Source organism: Symphalangus syndactylus, chromosome 1 (genome assembly GCF_028878055.3).
Source record: "Symphalangus syndactylus isolate Jambi chromosome 1, NHGRI_mSymSyn1-v2.1_pri, whole genome shotgun sequence".
In the NCBI taxonomy this organism is placed as follows: Eukaryota; Metazoa; Chordata; class Mammalia; order Primates; family Hylobatidae; genus Symphalangus; species Symphalangus syndactylus.
The window spans coordinates 31,185,533-31,203,799 of record NC_072423.2 but is presented as its reverse complement, the minus strand read 5'-3'; the positions used below and the strand labels follow the sequence as shown (position 1 = coordinate 31,203,799).

The 18,267-nt window shown below is 34.8% G+C and overlaps 1 protein-coding gene across 27 annotated transcripts in view; it reads right to left on the bottom strand.

Annotated features, from left to right (window-relative positions):
- The window catches only part of TCF4 (transcription factor 4), a 412,360-nt gene that overhangs the window by 117,666 nt on the left and 276,427 nt on the right, over window positions 1-18,267 (bottom strand). For 18 of the 27 annotated variants that reach the window (XM_055298211.2, XM_055298289.2, XM_055298308.2 and 15 more), the window contains 2 exons: window positions 9,985-10,114; window positions 9,466-9,515 (listed from right to left, as the gene is read on the bottom strand). In XM_055298211.2, the coding sequence (XP_055154186.2) occupies window positions 9,466-9,515; window positions 9,985-10,114 (180 nt within the window). The remainder of the gene's footprint in view (window positions 1-9,465; window positions 9,516-9,984; window positions 10,115-18,267) is intronic. The other 9 variants (XM_055298336.2, XM_055298394.2, XM_055298345.2 and 6 more) reach the window with 1 other exon arrangement.

Genomic DNA, 18,267 nt, shown 5'->3' with positions numbered 1-18,267 from the left:
CAGTTGATCAGATTTCATACTCTAACCACTATATTATACTATCTTTGTTTACACAAATGCTCTCCTGGACTGCCTGGCATACTGATTTGCTTGGGCAAAAGTTATAGGACATGACTATACAGAGATACTGACGATCATTCTACAGTGAAATGAAACTTCTGAATATCAATTTATTGTAGACAGTCAAATACTTGCTAACTTAACGACAACCTTTCTGTAGAGAGCTTTTTGGTCTACAGTGTCTGAAACGCCATAGGCAGCATAGACAGCATTATGGTTAAGAACACAGAAACTTTAGAGACAGGCTGCCCAGGTCTCACTCCCAGCTCTGCCACTTACTATGTGTGACCGCAGACATGTTTCTTCACCTCTCTGTGTCTCATTTTTAAGTCTCTTGAATAAACAGTAGTACCCATCTCATAGGATTTTTACAGGAATAAATGATTTAATAGATGCAAATGATGTAATAGTGTACCACTTAGAACATGGAATAAGTACTTGGAATAAGTACTCTGGCATGGAATAAGTAATTTGATAAAGGTTTGTTATTAGTATATTGACACCACCTTATTATGCAGGCACTATTTATACCTGCTTTGTAGACACAGAAACAGGTTTGTGACCTAACCAAGGCCACTGGGTGAGTAAGTAGAGGCTGTCAGACGTTAAATTAGAAAGGTCTTTTTATGTCTAGTGCAGTGTTTTTTCTACCCTGCTACACGACTTTTACTACTATATTCATTCACTGGAAATATATTTCAGAGTAATACACATAAGAAAAGCAGTGAGTCTGGTTTCTATAAGACAAAAAAAGATGTATCTAAAACAAATCCCTCACCCTCGTCAAGGTGATGACAAGTGAGTAAGGTCAATCAGTTTAAGGGACAAAAGTCCATGTGTTACACTTTGTGGGTTATTTTATTGTTTAAATGCATGACTTTCTCAAAAGGCTACATGGTACACTCTTTAAAATGCTAAGATTATTCCTACAAATTGTGATGCAAGTGACACAAGACTGCAAATTTCATTAAACGTGAAGAATCTCAGTTGAAAAGCTCCACGATTTAAATAAGAATACATAGAAGAAAAAGACATGTTCCATGTTACATGGTGTGTCTAGTTTTTAGCTGCAATGAAAAATACTCTTTGAATAAGTATAAATGGAGAAAGGAATGAATGAATAAATGAACATGCTTTTTTCCCCTTCTACCTGGGCCCCCCCAGCTTGTTACTGTCGGGTTTCACTTACATCAATATTGGGTGAAGTTACTGATATATTTACTAAAGGGAAAATGAAATAGCATTTATTTGTAAAATAATTACTGACTGCAGTTTGAATTTTGTAATCCCAACTATATCTGTTCATAATAAATATGTTTAATTCCATTTTCTTTGCTGTTATCAATTAAGCCACAGATTATATGTGCCAATGTCTTATATATCTCTAAAAATAAAATTCATATTAAGATACTACATGAGGGACTCCAAGGTACTGGCAATTCAATTTCACTCCTGAATCATATGCCTGAGTATTAAATGGCAGGATTTCGAATTTATTTTATGTAACAATACTTTCAAATAGTACAATAGATACAGAAATGTGCTTTTCTACTTGACCAAATGGTTTAAAAAATTTAAACTAACTCAACAAGTCTAAATCATCAGGCCATAAACATTCTCTTAATAAATCTCAGCTTTAGTAGTAATGCAAAATGAGGTAAACACTGCTGCCTCCTTAGACAATTTTTTTCTCATCCTTTAACGTCTTGAGTTATTAAACTTTCTTAAGCTAGAGCCCCAGTTTTTATACTCCACTTACTATTAAATTATTTTGTACTTCAAGTTCGTTTCATAAAAAGCAAGCCAGAAAATATTATTGTACTGTGTTAATGTACCTGAGCACCTGTGAAACAACCCAATTCTCCAAACAGGGTTACTTGAAAACATTAATGCTAAGAATCTGCCACCTACTTGAAACTGCTTTCTCATAGCAGCTAATGATATAATGATATACTGTGCCAATCGGTAGAATGAAAGCCATTACAATATTATTATAAGCATAATTCAGGAGGCATATTTAGAATGATATGGGCTGTGGAGGGAGGAGGCTCCTGTAGACACTTAGGTATTCTTTCTCAGATGCCATCAAAATAATTGTTCCAAAGTAGCATTTTCCTAAAATCCCTAATGGTAACAGCAAGTGGTAACAGTGACACTTTTTGTATGTGTGTGTGATGAATGACACCAGTTTTCATGATTAAATGTACTTGCAAAGGTCATTTTTATGAGAAAATATAAGTCTTTCTAATATGGCTCCATGTTTCACAAAGGAAATGCCCTTTAATCACTGCCAACATATGGCAACACACTGAGAAATTTTCTTTACAGTTTGCTATGAAGAGAGCTTCACTATGGAATGTTCCTATTTCCTGCTCTATGGAATAATCAAAATAAATTTAGTGAAATTTAACACACACACAGTTCCTCTTCTTATTACTCTGGAAGTAAGCACTTATATATCAAGTTTCATCCCTAGTGGCTTATTTATGATTAATTCCTCAGATGACAAAGTCAGACAAGAGACAACAGTCGGTGTCACTAAACCACTTAAGTAGAATTCTTAAAATGTTCCTTTCAAAAAACAACTTGCACATTCTTTCAGAAGTGAAATCTATCCATCTCACCAAATCATAAAGCATCTTTATTTTCAACCTTGAAATTTTACAAAATGCAGAAACTTCTGCACTACCTTAATTTCTCTGAAGAGGGAGTATATGCTCAAGTAAAGCATCAAACTCCTCAAATAGCTCTACACCTATGCAGCAGCTGCAACTTAAAAAAGAATCACTCACATGCTGCTGTTTCCAGATAAAATAATTAAGCATTTAAAACTACAAGTTTTGCACCACATTTTATAAAAGCTCCTATTCCTTTAAAAGAAGCACACTCATACACATGGGTGCACACACACACGCGTGCACACACACATCCTGGGATAGTCGAAATTGATCAAGGCTGAAAATCCTGTGCTATTGCTTTGAGGTGCAATTTTATGTTCAGTTTAATAATCCAGTGCAATTTATGTAAAAAATCAAACAAAAGCCAGGACAAAGCAAGTGTCTGTCAACAGCCTGACAAGTATGGATTTTGCCTTAAGAAAACACAACTTTGCCAATTCTTGAAGAGACTCCTTATTCTTTTAGGATTACTGCCACATCTTCTAAGAGAATCTTATTTAGCCTCCAATTCCTGGTTCATTACTTTCAATGAAAACCTTTAGAATTATTCAAAACCAAGAAAACATAGAAAATGCAGAAACTGTCAGTGATCTGGAAAAAAGGAGAACATTTTGCTATGTTAGCAAATAAAACTATTTCAATCAATTAAATTTTAAAAGTTAAAAAAATGGCATTCAACCAAATTATCAAGGCATTTATCTACATTATTTCGTAAATATAAATTCACAGTTAAGCGGGATGCCATAGAAAAAGGTTTTATTTTCAAAATACGTGCAAGCCCTGTTATAATTCTCTCTGGGTAAAGCAGCCCTGCAGTGGTTTCCTACACTTCTCAGTAATTTAAACCACTCTCGAGTCCAAAACTTCACACCAAAATATACTCTTCAGTGAAAATGATAAAGTTCAAAATAGCAGTTCCCAGAAATATACTTCTCTTTTCTCAACAAGTCCAGTTTTACACTAAATGCTATTATTCCAGCTGCTAACATCGTAACGAAAGTCCTGATAAACCTTAGCATGCAAAATAGTATTTTGAATACTTGATTAAAAATAAAAACACGTTAGAGAGTAGGAAGACACATCAGGCACCACTCCTTAGAAGAGATCACTGAGTAGAAAAATGGGGTGCTGCTGGCTAGGAAGGCTTCTTTCTGGTGGAAGGAATAAACTGGTGGTGTTTTGTTTGAGTATTTGGGGCATATAATCTTTTTGTTTGTAAAGATAAAGCAGGAATAGCTCAAAAATACACAAACCTTTCATCCACAGTTAACCTTCATGCTTGTCTTCTCCTTTATATTTCTTCTCTCTTTCTATCTAAAATATGCACACCAGAAGCCTTCTTTCTTAAAGGGTGCAGGATTGGGCTTCAAGGCAGAGAAGAGGAGGATAGTGGATGAAGGAGCTCATTATTCCAAAATTCCAAACAAAAATTCAGAAATCCTTGAGCAAAATTCTGGGATATTAGAATGCCTAATGGTATATATGTTGAGTATGTGCAAGCCTCTTGCGTGCTTTCTGAAAAATTTTTAATGTAATAACAGCCTCCAATGAAAACAAATATAAAGATTCTCCTATATTTTTTCATATACCAGCAATTCATAAAAATCATAAACTCTATAGTCTCAATGTGCAATAGAGAAGATAAGATTGGTTTTCACGAAAAAAAAAAACGCACATGCTGAACTAGAAGTCTTTGGTTTAGTAAATTCAGCATTAACTGCACACACACAAAAATACTTTCACTGTCACGAATATTTTCTCAGCTTTCACTGTTCCCCATTGTCATCTTATATATGCCGTGTAAATTGTGTGAATAGTTTTGTCCTATTTGAGATGACTTAATTGTGCCACTCTTAACCTCCTTCTTGCCTAAACATTAATTAATAAGCACAATTTTAATATCTAAACCTCATATTCCAATATCTTTAATTAGAAAATGGGCACACCAAGTTTAAAAGTGAATACTGAGAGCTATCTTAATATTTTAAACACTTACAATTATACTTCTTCACAAAGTATCTATCTCTGCAGGGATGAACCTTGAAGAGGTTCCTCCTTTCATGTCTTATCACACAATCGGCTACTTCTAGACTTTCCTAAAAAGTATAGAGCCCAGATGGCTGATATTTAGTTCACTTGTGATTGGTATTATATTTCAATAAAACTTTCATCTTAAAGAAAATCGTATTATTACTTTTTAAAATTTGTTGACATGAAAAAGCATCGTTCTGATTTCCCTATGATCAATTTCAAAAGTGATGTAGGAAATTATGTATTTATGAGTTCAGTACTGATTTTTTAAATCATATATAATTTCCAGCCCACTAATAAGGAAAAAACAATTTACCAATATCTCTTTTAAATTGTTTGTGATTTCTTCAAGCACCTGGGAAAAAAGGGGTTTTCCCTAAACAGCTCCAGATATGGATTCAACATCATGTTTGAAATCTTCAAATAGGAAAGTTTTTATATAACACAAAATACATAGGACATTTAAAGCCATTAGCATTACTCATTTTTTCTTGATACCCCTAATAATTGCTTCTGTAAAGGAAACTCTAATCCATACTTAAATATTTCACTTTATTTAAGAATTATTTCCTTATGAAAATTGGTGAACCTAATATCTAATACACACTGTTTTTATTTTTCAAACCCACCTATTGATTAACTTATGTCACAAATATTCTTGAAGTGTCCAAACCTTATTTTAGAATCTTTATAGTAGTAGAAATTGTTTATCTTAGGATCCATGTGTCCCAAATTATCTCTGACCACTTAAAGTTTGCCAGGTCCTCCTGAGTTTTAAAACAAAACACACACACAAAACCCCTCTGTAATTTACCGTAGAAAAAAGACTTTACTGAAAAGTACAGTTTTAGGAAAGATCACTAGAGATGAGAGGTCATAAACTATTTCTAAGGATAAAATATCCTATTTTCAGAAAAATCTGATGTTCAAGAGATTCCAACTGGGGTCATGGTGAGACCATCATTAAAGATTCAAATTGGATTACAAGTGGAGACAAATTCCACCAAAGTTTGAAGTAGAAAGTTTGTAGTTGTTAACAGTTTCTGATAAAATGTATATAATTTTGAAATATTTCAAGTTCTAAGATAAAAGTTTTATATGTTTACATGTTGATGGGCAGAATAAAGTTTCCAAAAGAGAATGCCTTTGTTTTGTTTCTGTGTTTGATGAAAGTATCTCAAAACAGCACAATATAAAATTTTTTGCTACTTTCTAGATTTTAGTACTTTCATGTTAATTTCTGTTAAGAATCATGAATCATTTTTTTCCAAAACTTTAATTTACTATAGTACACTTTTCTGTGTCTGAATTTATGATTCATTGTGTATGATTATTAGGTTATATAAAACAAATTTGTTGAAATGAGCAGTAAAGTTACGAAATACTGAGTTTAAGATGAAATATGGTTTGAAATAGAAAACCAAAATGTAGAAATCTAGCAAAACAAGATGTTCTCATGTAGATTCAAGAGCTTAGACATGCAAAATAAATTCTGACATCAACAAAAGACAACGCTTTATTAGTAAGGTCTTTGCAAAAAACGAGGGCTACGAGAAATTGGGACGTCACTAAAAAGAGCAACATACTAAAATATGAACCGAGAAGATAAAAATGTACTGCGGTAATAAGCAGAGCTCTCGTGGGCAATTAGATAGCTGTCTTTCACACAGGCTTGCTTTAAAAAAAATCACCTTAGCAAGTACTGGTCTATGTGCACTAGAGGGACAGGCTTCCCCCCCACACACTGTGCTTGTCCTGTAGACCCTGCCTGGTGGGTCTTCTGTTATCCCACCATCGTGTCATACTTCCACAGTGACGTGAGGTCTCTAGATGCAGCACACAAAAAATTCGTGGATCCTGCCAGATCCATGGCATGATGTCGGGCCAGGCCTATGCTTTCTCTCTCCCACAGATGCTGCAGTGTTTTCAAAACAGGGCTAGGCAATCCCCTCTCTCTCCTGATTGCCTGGGAGGAAGACCCAGCCTAATGGCGGCAGAAGAAGTCCAGTCTCTGTACCACAGGCGTGTCACAAATAATACCTGATGATGCAGCGTCACCGTTTAAGTTTTCTTCCTTTTATCATAAGGGAAAGAGAGGGCCCATTTCAAAATTGGGGGGGAAAGTGAGTTGCCACAACAGATTGTGACAGATTTATTACTATTTGTCATGGTAAATATGTATCAAAGAAAACATATAAGTGTCTTTATGTAGTCATAATCACTCCAAAGGAAACCTTTTATTATCTCCAATCTTTTAGTATCTGTTATACAAATACTCATATATACTGAAACAAATTTAAAAGTATCTCTTATCAAATAGTCATAATTTTATTTGAGCTTTAAAAAAAGCATGGCAGAGGTCTAAAAATATAGAAATACAGATCTGCTGTGAGAAAAGTGTGACCGTGTCTACTGCAGATCTTTTTTGGAATCAAGTTAAGATAAATATTTTGTGTGGTGGTAAACCATGTGGACCTTGTTGTAAGTAATAAGCAATTGATATTTACAACAAAGCTTACATAAACTAAGTTAAATTGCTATGAAAATAGAGCTGAGATTTTTTTAGGTAATGAGTAAATGGATGATTAAATTATAAAATTACCTAAACTTGTTCTTCTTGCTCAAAAAATAGCGATAAAAATTTCATTTTTAATTGTATTTTCTTCCTCCTTGTATTTCAGAAAAAAGGCTATTCATCAAAATGTTTCATAAGGACCATGAAAACATTTAGTCAAGATAAATCTTCGAAGAAGAGCAAATCCTAAACTGACCACTAAAAACCTAAAATTAAATAGAATAAAACTAAATTCCTAATTCCCAAGTTTTGTTTATTGGGAAAGAAAGGAAAATTATTTTTATATCTCTGAATGTATCACGACATAGCAGCAACACCTAAATTGTCTTAACAGCAAACAAAACACTGTAACAGTAAAATTTTCTAAAGGGGCCAGTTAGCTATAGGGAAATACTTAAAAATTTACAACAAATTACGAAAATTGTTGTTGACAATGATTAAGAATATACATACCATCCAATGCCACACCAATGCACTCCTTAGAAATTGTCTAGATTTCTGCCTAATCTTAGCATTGGATAAAACAAGTTAATTTTAATATGAAGCATAAGGAGGGTAGGATAGCTTTAAGTTTTTTATGGCTTTTATAGGACAGTTATTCCATTGTTTCAGAACATTCAAAGGTCCACTAAATGCATTTAATATTGTCCATATCAAGTTCAGGCATGTTTAAAATGTAAACAGCTGTTAGGACTATATCATTTGAAGTTGTCATAAAACCTATTAAAAGCTAAAGTTTCATCAACATTAAATCCACCCCTAACTTCAAGCTTAAAATATGCTTATAAAATCCTTTGGGCATATTAGTCAATTTCAATACAACACAGAAATTCAAAGAATAAACAACTGAGTACAATTTTAAGTGACTTATTGATAGTTGAAAGTGACTATACACCATTGGCAATCTTATTTACACAATATTTTTCTATATTTATGAATAATTTTGTGATGCTTCTTCAACATCACCAACTCTATCATAATCAGCATACAAAATTTACTCTTTTTCCTGATAAGACTTATTCTGATATATTCATTTAATAATTGTTTGGATGAGCTGAACCGAAATCAAGTCAAATACACAGGTGTTTGGGTTAATCTAATCTTAGCACATTTGCAAGACCTATTATTCTTCTAATACATTAAAAATGAAATGAAACTAATATGAAAGCATTGATTGGTAATATACTTTAAGAAATCTAAATATGATTTTATATTAAAGTATAAAAACACAATAAGGCTCATTAGCATTCTTTTCAAAGAATGCTAGTACTCTACAGAATTAAATCAAAACTTTATATCACAGGAAGGAAGAATGAAAAAAAGGAGGAAGGATAAAGAAACAAAGAAAGAAGGGAGGAAACTATGTTTTCATTTTATATGAGGAGAAAATTACTAGAAATGGACTAGTCCTAAACAAAATTAAATACAATTATATAGGAAAGTAAGAATTCAAAATATGATATCAGGTATTGAGTTGTGATCACATCCAACTTTTGCTGTGCTAGGGACCTGGGGGCGGGTGGGGGATATTAGCAACTTCTGCATAGAGCTCCAGCTATTAAAAAGACCCAGAATGCTCTTGGTTACAGCTGACTTCTTCTAGTTGTCACCTGGTAGTAAAGACACAAATGGCTACTGATGCAGCTACCTTTGCAGCCTTTATTCAGCAACCTCTCCAGAAAATAGAGACATTCTTCCTGCACTCTGGGCTGAAACCCATGTAAATTTTTCCTAAATCCTCTCCACAAATCTCCTTTCGCATGCAAATCCATAAATCATCATAATACTGACAAAGAATTTAACCAACACATGAAACTAATACTCATTCTCTTGAAAGCCCTGTACAGGTAAAACTCCGCAAACTTCAGGCACCTTTTCAAGGCTCTCTTTAGAGCTTAACCTGCTGAATATCAACATAACCACCCAGTCTTCCAGGATGTGCAATTAATCACTCCAATGTGGGTCAGGTGGCTGGATGTGCAGGTCATTTCTACCTCATCCACCTTCTAGATAAACGTGCTGCTGTGGGTGCATGGAAACTCATTTACTTCTATCTCCTTCCCATCAATACAAAACAGAACAAAATAAGCAATATACAAAGCAGAAACAAGCAGTACTTACTGAAGATGGCAAACCTGGAGGAACTTTTCGAACTTTCTTTGTCTGTACCTCTGAAAGAAAATGAAGATGCTGTCAGCTCCCAAATGCCCATTTTCCTAACCAAGATAGATTAAACCACAAAAAATTCTAGATGATACCACATTTCCTTAAATCATTACCTTAGCAAACTGTAGTTACCACGATCACATTTGATTCCAGCAGAAATCAAATTCTGCTTTGTTCATAAAAATGAAGATATTTTGCTTTTTGCTACTTTGATCTTTTAATAGCTTCCTTATGGGTGCAGCCAAGAGAAAACTAGAAATAAGCAGACACCAAAAAAGTTCTGCTACCATAAGTTGTTAACGTACCTACTCAGTGTACTAGGGGGGAAGTCTCCAGGCTGACAACTGAGCCAAATTTTATGGTTTTCTTGGGGTGGGAGGTAGGATGGGGGGGCGATATTTTAAAGAAAGAAAGAAAGAAAAAAAGAAAAAGGCATAATCATCCCTCAGGCATTCAAACAAAGGAATACCTTACCCATGGCACTACTGTGAAGAGGCCTCCTTCGGGGATTATTGCTAGAATACTGATAGTACTGGGAACCAGGTTTGGTGGGCGAAAGGGTTCCTGGGTTGCCCATATCCATGTCACCTCCAAGGAGACTCTGCTAAAAGGGAAAACAAACATATAAGGTTAATTTTTTACTTTCACCACCTCCCAACTGATTGTTAGTACTTAAACCAACGCAATAAAGCAAACAGCATCTGCTAAGCTGAGACAATTAAAACAAAACAAAAACCCAAAAGAAAGGCAGTCTAAGAAGCTATCACAAAGTTTGTGAATTTTTAATTCTTTACTGTTAGGAGGAAAGTAGATGATTCCCTTTAAACAATATTTTTTTTAAGTCTTTTAAGATGACTCACGTTTTCATTTCACAAAACAAATGGCATTTATATAAGACTAATGTTTCCTTTTTCTAGACTGAGGCTCATATCTGGGAACTATTCACCCCCTTCCTTAACAAGAAGAATCTCATTTTGTGAACGCACACAACTTCCCCCGGCTGCATACACTGGGGGTAAGTGTAGCCTATGAACTCGACTGAGAACCCTGCCCCTCTGTACCGCATATCATGATTCTCCACGAACTGACACAGCACCCACAGAAGAGAAAATGCCAACTGAACCAAGAGGAAATTCAAATCCTCACACTAACTCTCGAAATTACAGAAATAGCAGATATTCCACACTAACAGCCACAAAGGACTTCAGAATGCCCTCTTGAGGTCTATCGGAAGCTAAGACACGTCCCACAGATTAAACATTTACCTGAACACTAGAAAACTTCCACAATAACCTATCACAGAGTGACAATTATTAAACTTTTAAAAATGATGACATCAGAAAGATTATATAATACCACATTTTCTAAAAACTACATAGAAACTTACCCATAATATATAAATCGCCTGATTATACTCTGCATTGAACACATTGTTCTTTTAATTATTCTGATATGCAATAAAACAAGAATAGATAGTACCATTTATATTAAGAACAAATTTACTGTTTAATAAAGAAATTTTAAAATTAAGTACTAAAAATCTAACTTTATCGTTACTTGTAATCAACTTTTACTGACTGAACTAATTACTGTCCTTGATAAAGTACAGAATGTGTTTTCCCTAATCTAAATTCTAATCACCATGTCACTCACAACAGACTTAGGGATGCTTCACTAACACACTATTCACATGCAAAATACTCTAAATAGGCCAATTATGACTCTGCCCCTGTTCCCTGGTTAACCCGCTGAGAACTGAAAAATTTCACAAGGCAGTCACCAACTAAAACAAAGGGTCCTTGTTTTAAATTAAGACAGTCTTTTTGATTCTTAAATAGCTCAACAAAGTGGCATGTCTTCTAGTGAAAGCAGTTGGTCAAATATGACCCATAAGCTGGAAAATCAAAAATTCAAACCTCCCCTTTCCACCGCCATATAGCTAAAAATCATAAAGAGAACCTCTCTATTCCAAGGGGTTTTTCTGAGTGTTGGATGAGTCATATATAAAGGACTAACCAGCTACTGACAAGCTCGCCTTTACTGATTCCAGTTTAAGACTTTTTCAAGAGATATGTAATAAACATTACTTCAAAATACAACTTCAAGGATGAGATTTCAGACTGAAAGCACATTTTGAGTAATAAACTCATTGCTAGTATCTTAATGTTTACCACATAAATACCTGATAAAACCAGATTTATCAGATAAAAATCTGACATCTGCATGCTCAACTATTGCCTCGTTTGAACTTAAGAGACATATTAAAACACTACACAATGACAAACTAAAACATAAGGCTTATTATAATAAAGTTTTGCATAAATCAGAAATCTAGTAACAAATAATTTATCATTTAGGAGTGGCATTCAAAAATTTTTGAATCTCAACCTAAATTTCACTCTTGTCATTTCTTATTAACAAAGAAAGTTATAGTGAAGTCTGTGTCCAAGTTTTCTTTGAAATTTCTATCAATAAAGCTGTGAATGATTTGAAATCACAACCTCCTTACAGTGTGGTAAATCTACGAATGAGCCTTCATTTCATTGGAAAGAGGAGTTTGAAAATAACTTCGTATTCTAGACACAAATCACCCCATTTCTCCATTTTTCTTTTTCTAGAAGTATATAAAATATTCAGAAAACGGCTGAGCAAATACGTTGAAATGCTTGCTTGTGTTTTTAAATGAGTTTAACCATTGGTTAATTCTTCTTGGTCCTGGTGGCAAAGGTTTTCACTTTCAAGAAATTAAATGCATTCAAGGGGTCAACCTAAAAACACACACTTGCTATACTGTCTTTTAGAAGCATTCACAATAGAGCTGTGAAAATATAAAATGATAACTACAAAACAGCTACAGGCTGTGGTTGACCTTACTGTTGTTAACTTAAAAGAAAATAATTTCATGGGCCAGTCATAATACATCACGCATCCAGCTCTTATATATGCAGGCGCAAGGACTATGTGCAGTAACATAGCACTAGGACCAGACAGCACTTACAAACCTTTAGTGGTTCCTGTTAATCTTTATTTTTTTCACAAAGCACATTCATTCCTGTTTCTTTCTCCTTAGACCTGTTTGTTCCTATTTCTTTCTCACTTGGACAATAGAATCATTCTTCTAAAGCAACAAAAATAAACATTTCCTCACATTTAAGGGGGCCCTAAACACCTGCTTAGGGAAAATGAAGATAAAAATATATGTGTTCTTATTGTAGAGTATACTTATAAAGTGAACAATGACCATTTACTATTGTCTGGCCTTTACGTCACATACTTAACTCTCTGTAGCAATGAGAAAGATAAATTTTCCACTGGTTGAAAAACCTGAGTTTATGAATTTTAAAAAGTGAATGGTGTTTGATTTAAAGTAAATTAAATTTTGCACAAAATGGATAAGGTATTCGTTTATATTATGAATTTACCTGCATATATAGATATAGCTCTGAAGAAAAGTTTCTGCTTAATAAAAGTTAAGCTTGAAAACTACGTCTACTTTCAAAATGGGCAAATTCATCCTGGCCTTAAATAGGATTATAATGGTTTTAGGTTTTTCACATTGTGCAAGCTCATGTTCTGCGGTTATGCTGGGTCCCAGTAGTAGGCTGCCCGAATCTGCCAGGAAACACTGGAGGCAGATGTGGCATCTGGCAGAGCTAACCTGTAAATCTTAAACCCATAGTTTAGCATTTTGCTTAACTGTCCACAGTGTGATGAGACAAGCCCTTCCCCTTACTCGCTCCTATTTTTTTTCCCAAAAGACCTAAAATACCGTAACCAAGGAATAAAACACACTGACTTTGTCAACCAGGTTGGAATGTTTTGGGGTTCACCCTCTGCAGCCAATTCCCCTGCAAATGGCCATTCCTAACTTGGCCATCCAAATCCCAAAATACAGCACTCTGTGAGTGTCTTTTTCAATTAAAATTTTGTTGTTTGTTTTACATCAGATTTGTTTGTTTTTCATCAGATATAGGTCTCAGAATGTCTTTCAAACACATTCTCAACCCTGCCCCCATTCCTTTTCGGGGGAGCTTCTTAACAGCCTTGATCAACCACTGAACTTTGCTTATACAACCAAGAAAGCAAACCATGAATTAAACTTGAGTAACAGAAAAGCAGCATATATCTCAAATTAGATTTATAACTGAATGGTAATCAAAAATAGAACTCACTGCTTGAAGCTTAAATTATCAACTTTTTTCTAGTTAAACTAAAATCATCTTGCTCTGAACTATTATTTCATTTCAGTCAGCACTTTAAATGTAATGGGTGGGTGGTACATTTCTAAAAAGGAAGATTATATTTACACTTAATTATAGATATGACTGAGATCAGAGTATGATGAATACTGCTTTTTTGGCTTATAATTAATGCATCTAATAGGTGAATGACCTTGAATTTCAGAGTTGGAACCTGGAAGAGGGGAAAAAAAGAAGTAGGAGAAAGAAAATCTCTGGAGAAAAGCAAATGTGCCCCTGGTTTCTCAGGGCTTTCTCGATTCTGCGTCACTCCCATTACGTTGTGATCCGGTATCAGACACAACATCTTGGGGGGATGTTGCAGAACACAGAAAAGCAGTCTCAGATGAAACCAGATTAAGCTCCTTTTCTGAACTATTGCCAAATGCTTGTGAGTCTAATTCATGTTTGGGTATTCTAGTACTCACACAGCTGCAATTCCATTCTTTCATCACAAACCTAAGTGATGTATAGTGGCTTTGTATGGTGAACTGACTCTATAAAGCCAGGATTTTTAAAAATGTTAATATGGAAAAAAATTCTGAACCACTATAAAACTTATGAATGCAAAATATATGTGTAGGTATCTACCAGACTTTGTGGCATTAAATGCAAAATACACATTGAGTGAAATTACAAGTTAGATTTGTTTAAAATACCTTTTATCACAACCGAGGTCATTTCTACATAGTTAATTCTGCACAGAATTGGGTTTTCAAAGACACTGCTGAATAAGATTCCTAACAGCCATGGGGAAGTTTCTGTAAATCCCTGTCGAATAGTTGTTGCTGATTGTGCCATTCTGACCACAGAAGGGCCATTGCTGACTTACTACAGTAGCAGGAGGGGGGCAGTAATTTTGCTGCTGTTGGCACTTACTCTGCAACCTAGAATATATCTCACACCAAAGGGCAATGAAGAACACAATATGTCCACCTGTCCACTTTCGAACTTCAAAGCTCAAAATTGAAGGTCAGTCTTTGGACAGTCTTCTTTCCTGATTCCTGAAGGTCCAAGAGTACACCTTTATAATTTATTTTTATTTCTGTCCTATGCTTGGTTTCAACAAAAGAGGACTTGGGCAACTTACAAAGACTAAGGTATCTTGCAAATCAGGGACTTAAAAAACTGTTGTGCTGCAGAGAAATACAAATTATTGAAATTATTATTTAGCAAATATTTTTAAAGGTTTTTTTTTGTCAGTGTTTCTTATTTCTACATCAAACATGTCATGCACATTGTGTCTGTAACAAGTCAGAAGTAGAATTCAAATCTATTAAGGAAAGAGGGAGGGCTTTAAGGTCAGACCAATCTGGTTGAATCTTAGCTCAAAGAAATACAGACAATGTATGTGGGGGTTAGTTATGCAACTGCTCTAAATCATATTTTCTTCCTCTGTAAAAAGGAACTAATAAGAGCTCTATCATAGGGTTATCAGGAATAGATGAAACAACATATGTAAAATGTTCCGCAGAGCCAGGGTCCAGCACAGAGCTTACCTCTTCCTTATGTCCCACACAAAATAGTCCCATATTACAATCCACTGATTATTATTGAAAAGATGCATCAAAAGTTATGAGTGATCATTAGATTTTCTGTTTTCAGATAAAAAAGTACAAGCTGTGATAATTTGGAAAAGTTACTATAAAAAGTTAAAAATGAGTTATATATGGGAGTCTACATAACAAAGATGATAGCCTTATGGCCTAGAGCTACACTGGCAACAATAAATGACTAGGTTTTTTCCATATTTAATAAAGAAATTGCCCAACAATCTTCATAATTAAACTTAAGTGGCCATGTTCCCAGAACTGCCACAAGGATGAATTCGGTGGCTCCTTTAATTTTGCTTTTGCACGCATGAGCAAACTGCTACTGTTAATTCAACTATAGGTAAGATCAAAACTAGTTACAGTTAACCAACTAGACATACAAAAATAAGAAATGTATTATATGCGATAGAATTTCATAAATCTTGTGATTTGCATTCGAACTCTTGCTACAGTATGGGTCACTGATAAATAACCTCAAATATGGTTCAATTTTGTGTTTTGCTGCTTACAAGGGTAATTATAGGCATTTAATGAATTTTTATGTGATACTTATCAAGTGTTGTTTTAAAAAAATCTTTTACTTCTCCATGACATCACAAAAAAAAAAAATAAATGAATGCAGTCCATAGGTTTGGTTGGAAATGTACGTAATTCCCAAAGAAATCAATTGCCTTAAACAAAATTATTTATTCTAGTAGTGATTGTATTTCACCAAACACTCAAAAATTCAAATACATTGTCTTTCCTTATAAAGAAACACACCACCTTATATTTAAATGTCATAATGTGATGCAAAGGTTGCCATGGTAACTAGTACTTAATGTATAACAGAGTAACAGTCAAGTAAAGACTCATGCATTTTGGTATGGAAATTACAACTGCCCAAGGGTTGGCAAGGTTTACGCATATACCTATTTGACTCTCATATTTTTTAAAAAGAATATATTATTTATTGTATATACTAAAGCGAGGAGGTTTTTTGATGGTTTCTGAAAATCCATTCTGGAATCCCAGGACATCTATTACATATTAAAAGGGGGATTATATTTGTTGGTGGGAAGGTAGAAATTTAGCAAAAAGAAAACACTGAGGCAATCAGTAACCTATAATAAAAAATGGATTTGAAGAAATCTTATGTAAACAATACAGAATTTAAGATAACTATCTTCTTTGTCAGTTTAAGCTCCTTCTCAGTTCAGGAAGCTCATTTAATATATAATTCACTATGTAGTGAGTTGATATGCTATAATCACTACTTGCCTTACAAATGTTTCCTTCGGCAATTTTGTGCCAAAGTAAAAATAGAACAATTTGAATACGACCTGTTAACATACTAGGGAATTAGCAACACTTTTGCTATAAATATAAACATGAAGCTATAATAAATGTGCTGAAAAATATATTTCGCCAGGTTGCTATGTTAGCAAAATAAAGGCATATCAAACTGTCACAAGTCAGTCTTCATCATATTGGGTGGAAGTTCCATTTCAAGGTTGTTGTAAATATCTGCCCCTCTGAGCAACGATATATGACAGCCATTTTTATGTAGGTTGGCCTTCCTGGAAACAGGGACCAGGGTCATGTGGCCTACCCAGCACCCCACATAAAGGCTCAATTATAGCCTAATGGCCAACTCTGTAAGATATCACTAAAACAAAGTGTCCCACTAATAATCTGCACCTGTAAACAAGGCGCTACATCCATCACATGATGGGCGGAAATTGAGATTATCTGGAGAAGTAGTAAATGCTCAATTTAATCTTCAACTCATCCTGAAATTATTTAAGTCCTGACCCTCCTTCCAAAGCTATGCACAGCTTCAAGCCAGTCTGCACTCGGTGAGCACTAACTTTTTACCTTCCAAGATTCTTTCTTGAGTATCTGACCAAGAGTATATGGCGTAAAGGTCAAACTAGCGGATATGGCAGCTAAAAGAGGAAATGACTTCTTCATGTTTTAACTTTCTACAGTGCCTGGCGCAGAGACCTGCCATGGCAAATGCTCACTAAATATTGAAGTAAACGCAGAACTAATGCTATTGATCAAATCGAGGGCTTAAATAACTACTGTGCTTCTGTTTTTTAGCGTAAATCTTATCTTTGAGGCATTCCAACTACTACTGCTGCTCATAATAACCACCATAGTATTAGCATAGGTAGTAATAGTAGTATGAAGAGGAGGATGGATGGATGTGAATATAAGAAGAGTGGCAAGGACAGTAGGTATAGCAGGAGCAGCAGCAGCTACAAGTCACAGTGTCCACTAAGTGCCAGGCACAGGTGCAGATCCTTTACATGCTAACAAGGCAGATGCTACAAACCCCAATGTACAGATGGGGACATTCAGAGTGGTCATGTGACCTGACCAATGCCATGTGGCTGGCAAGCAGTGGAGCCAAGCTGGGAATTCAGTTAGGCTTGACTTCAAAGCCTATGCTAGTTCTCTGCTCTACACTCACCCGCTATCTTCTGTATACTTGTTTGTTCTCCCCCTCCCACACCATTAGAAGGCTCATTTTTTAAGTCAAGAGCTTATCCTAAAGTTTACTTCATAGGAGCCCATCTAATTAAGTAGGGTTAGACAAGCCCTGGTATGAGTGCCACTTACCCCCTGGATAATCCTGGACAATCTGTCTAACCTTGGTGGGCAAAGCTCCTTGTCTGGGAAATGTTGTGTAAGAATGCCTACCCATGGTAAGAATTCAGTTAGATAATACAAAGTGTTTAGCAAAGTTCCTAGCACTTACTGAGGCTTAATTGTAAGAAGTATTTTTAAATATGTTGTATATTTTAAAATCTTACCATATACTAATACAGAATGTGTTATATTATAATGTAAGTTTGGATGAAATGATATGATGTATGATATATAAGTCATGCATAGATAGATTATATAAATTTCTAATAGGCCCAAGACACCTGAGGCTATAAAACAGCATGCCTGCTTGGAGAACTGAAATCTCAGTT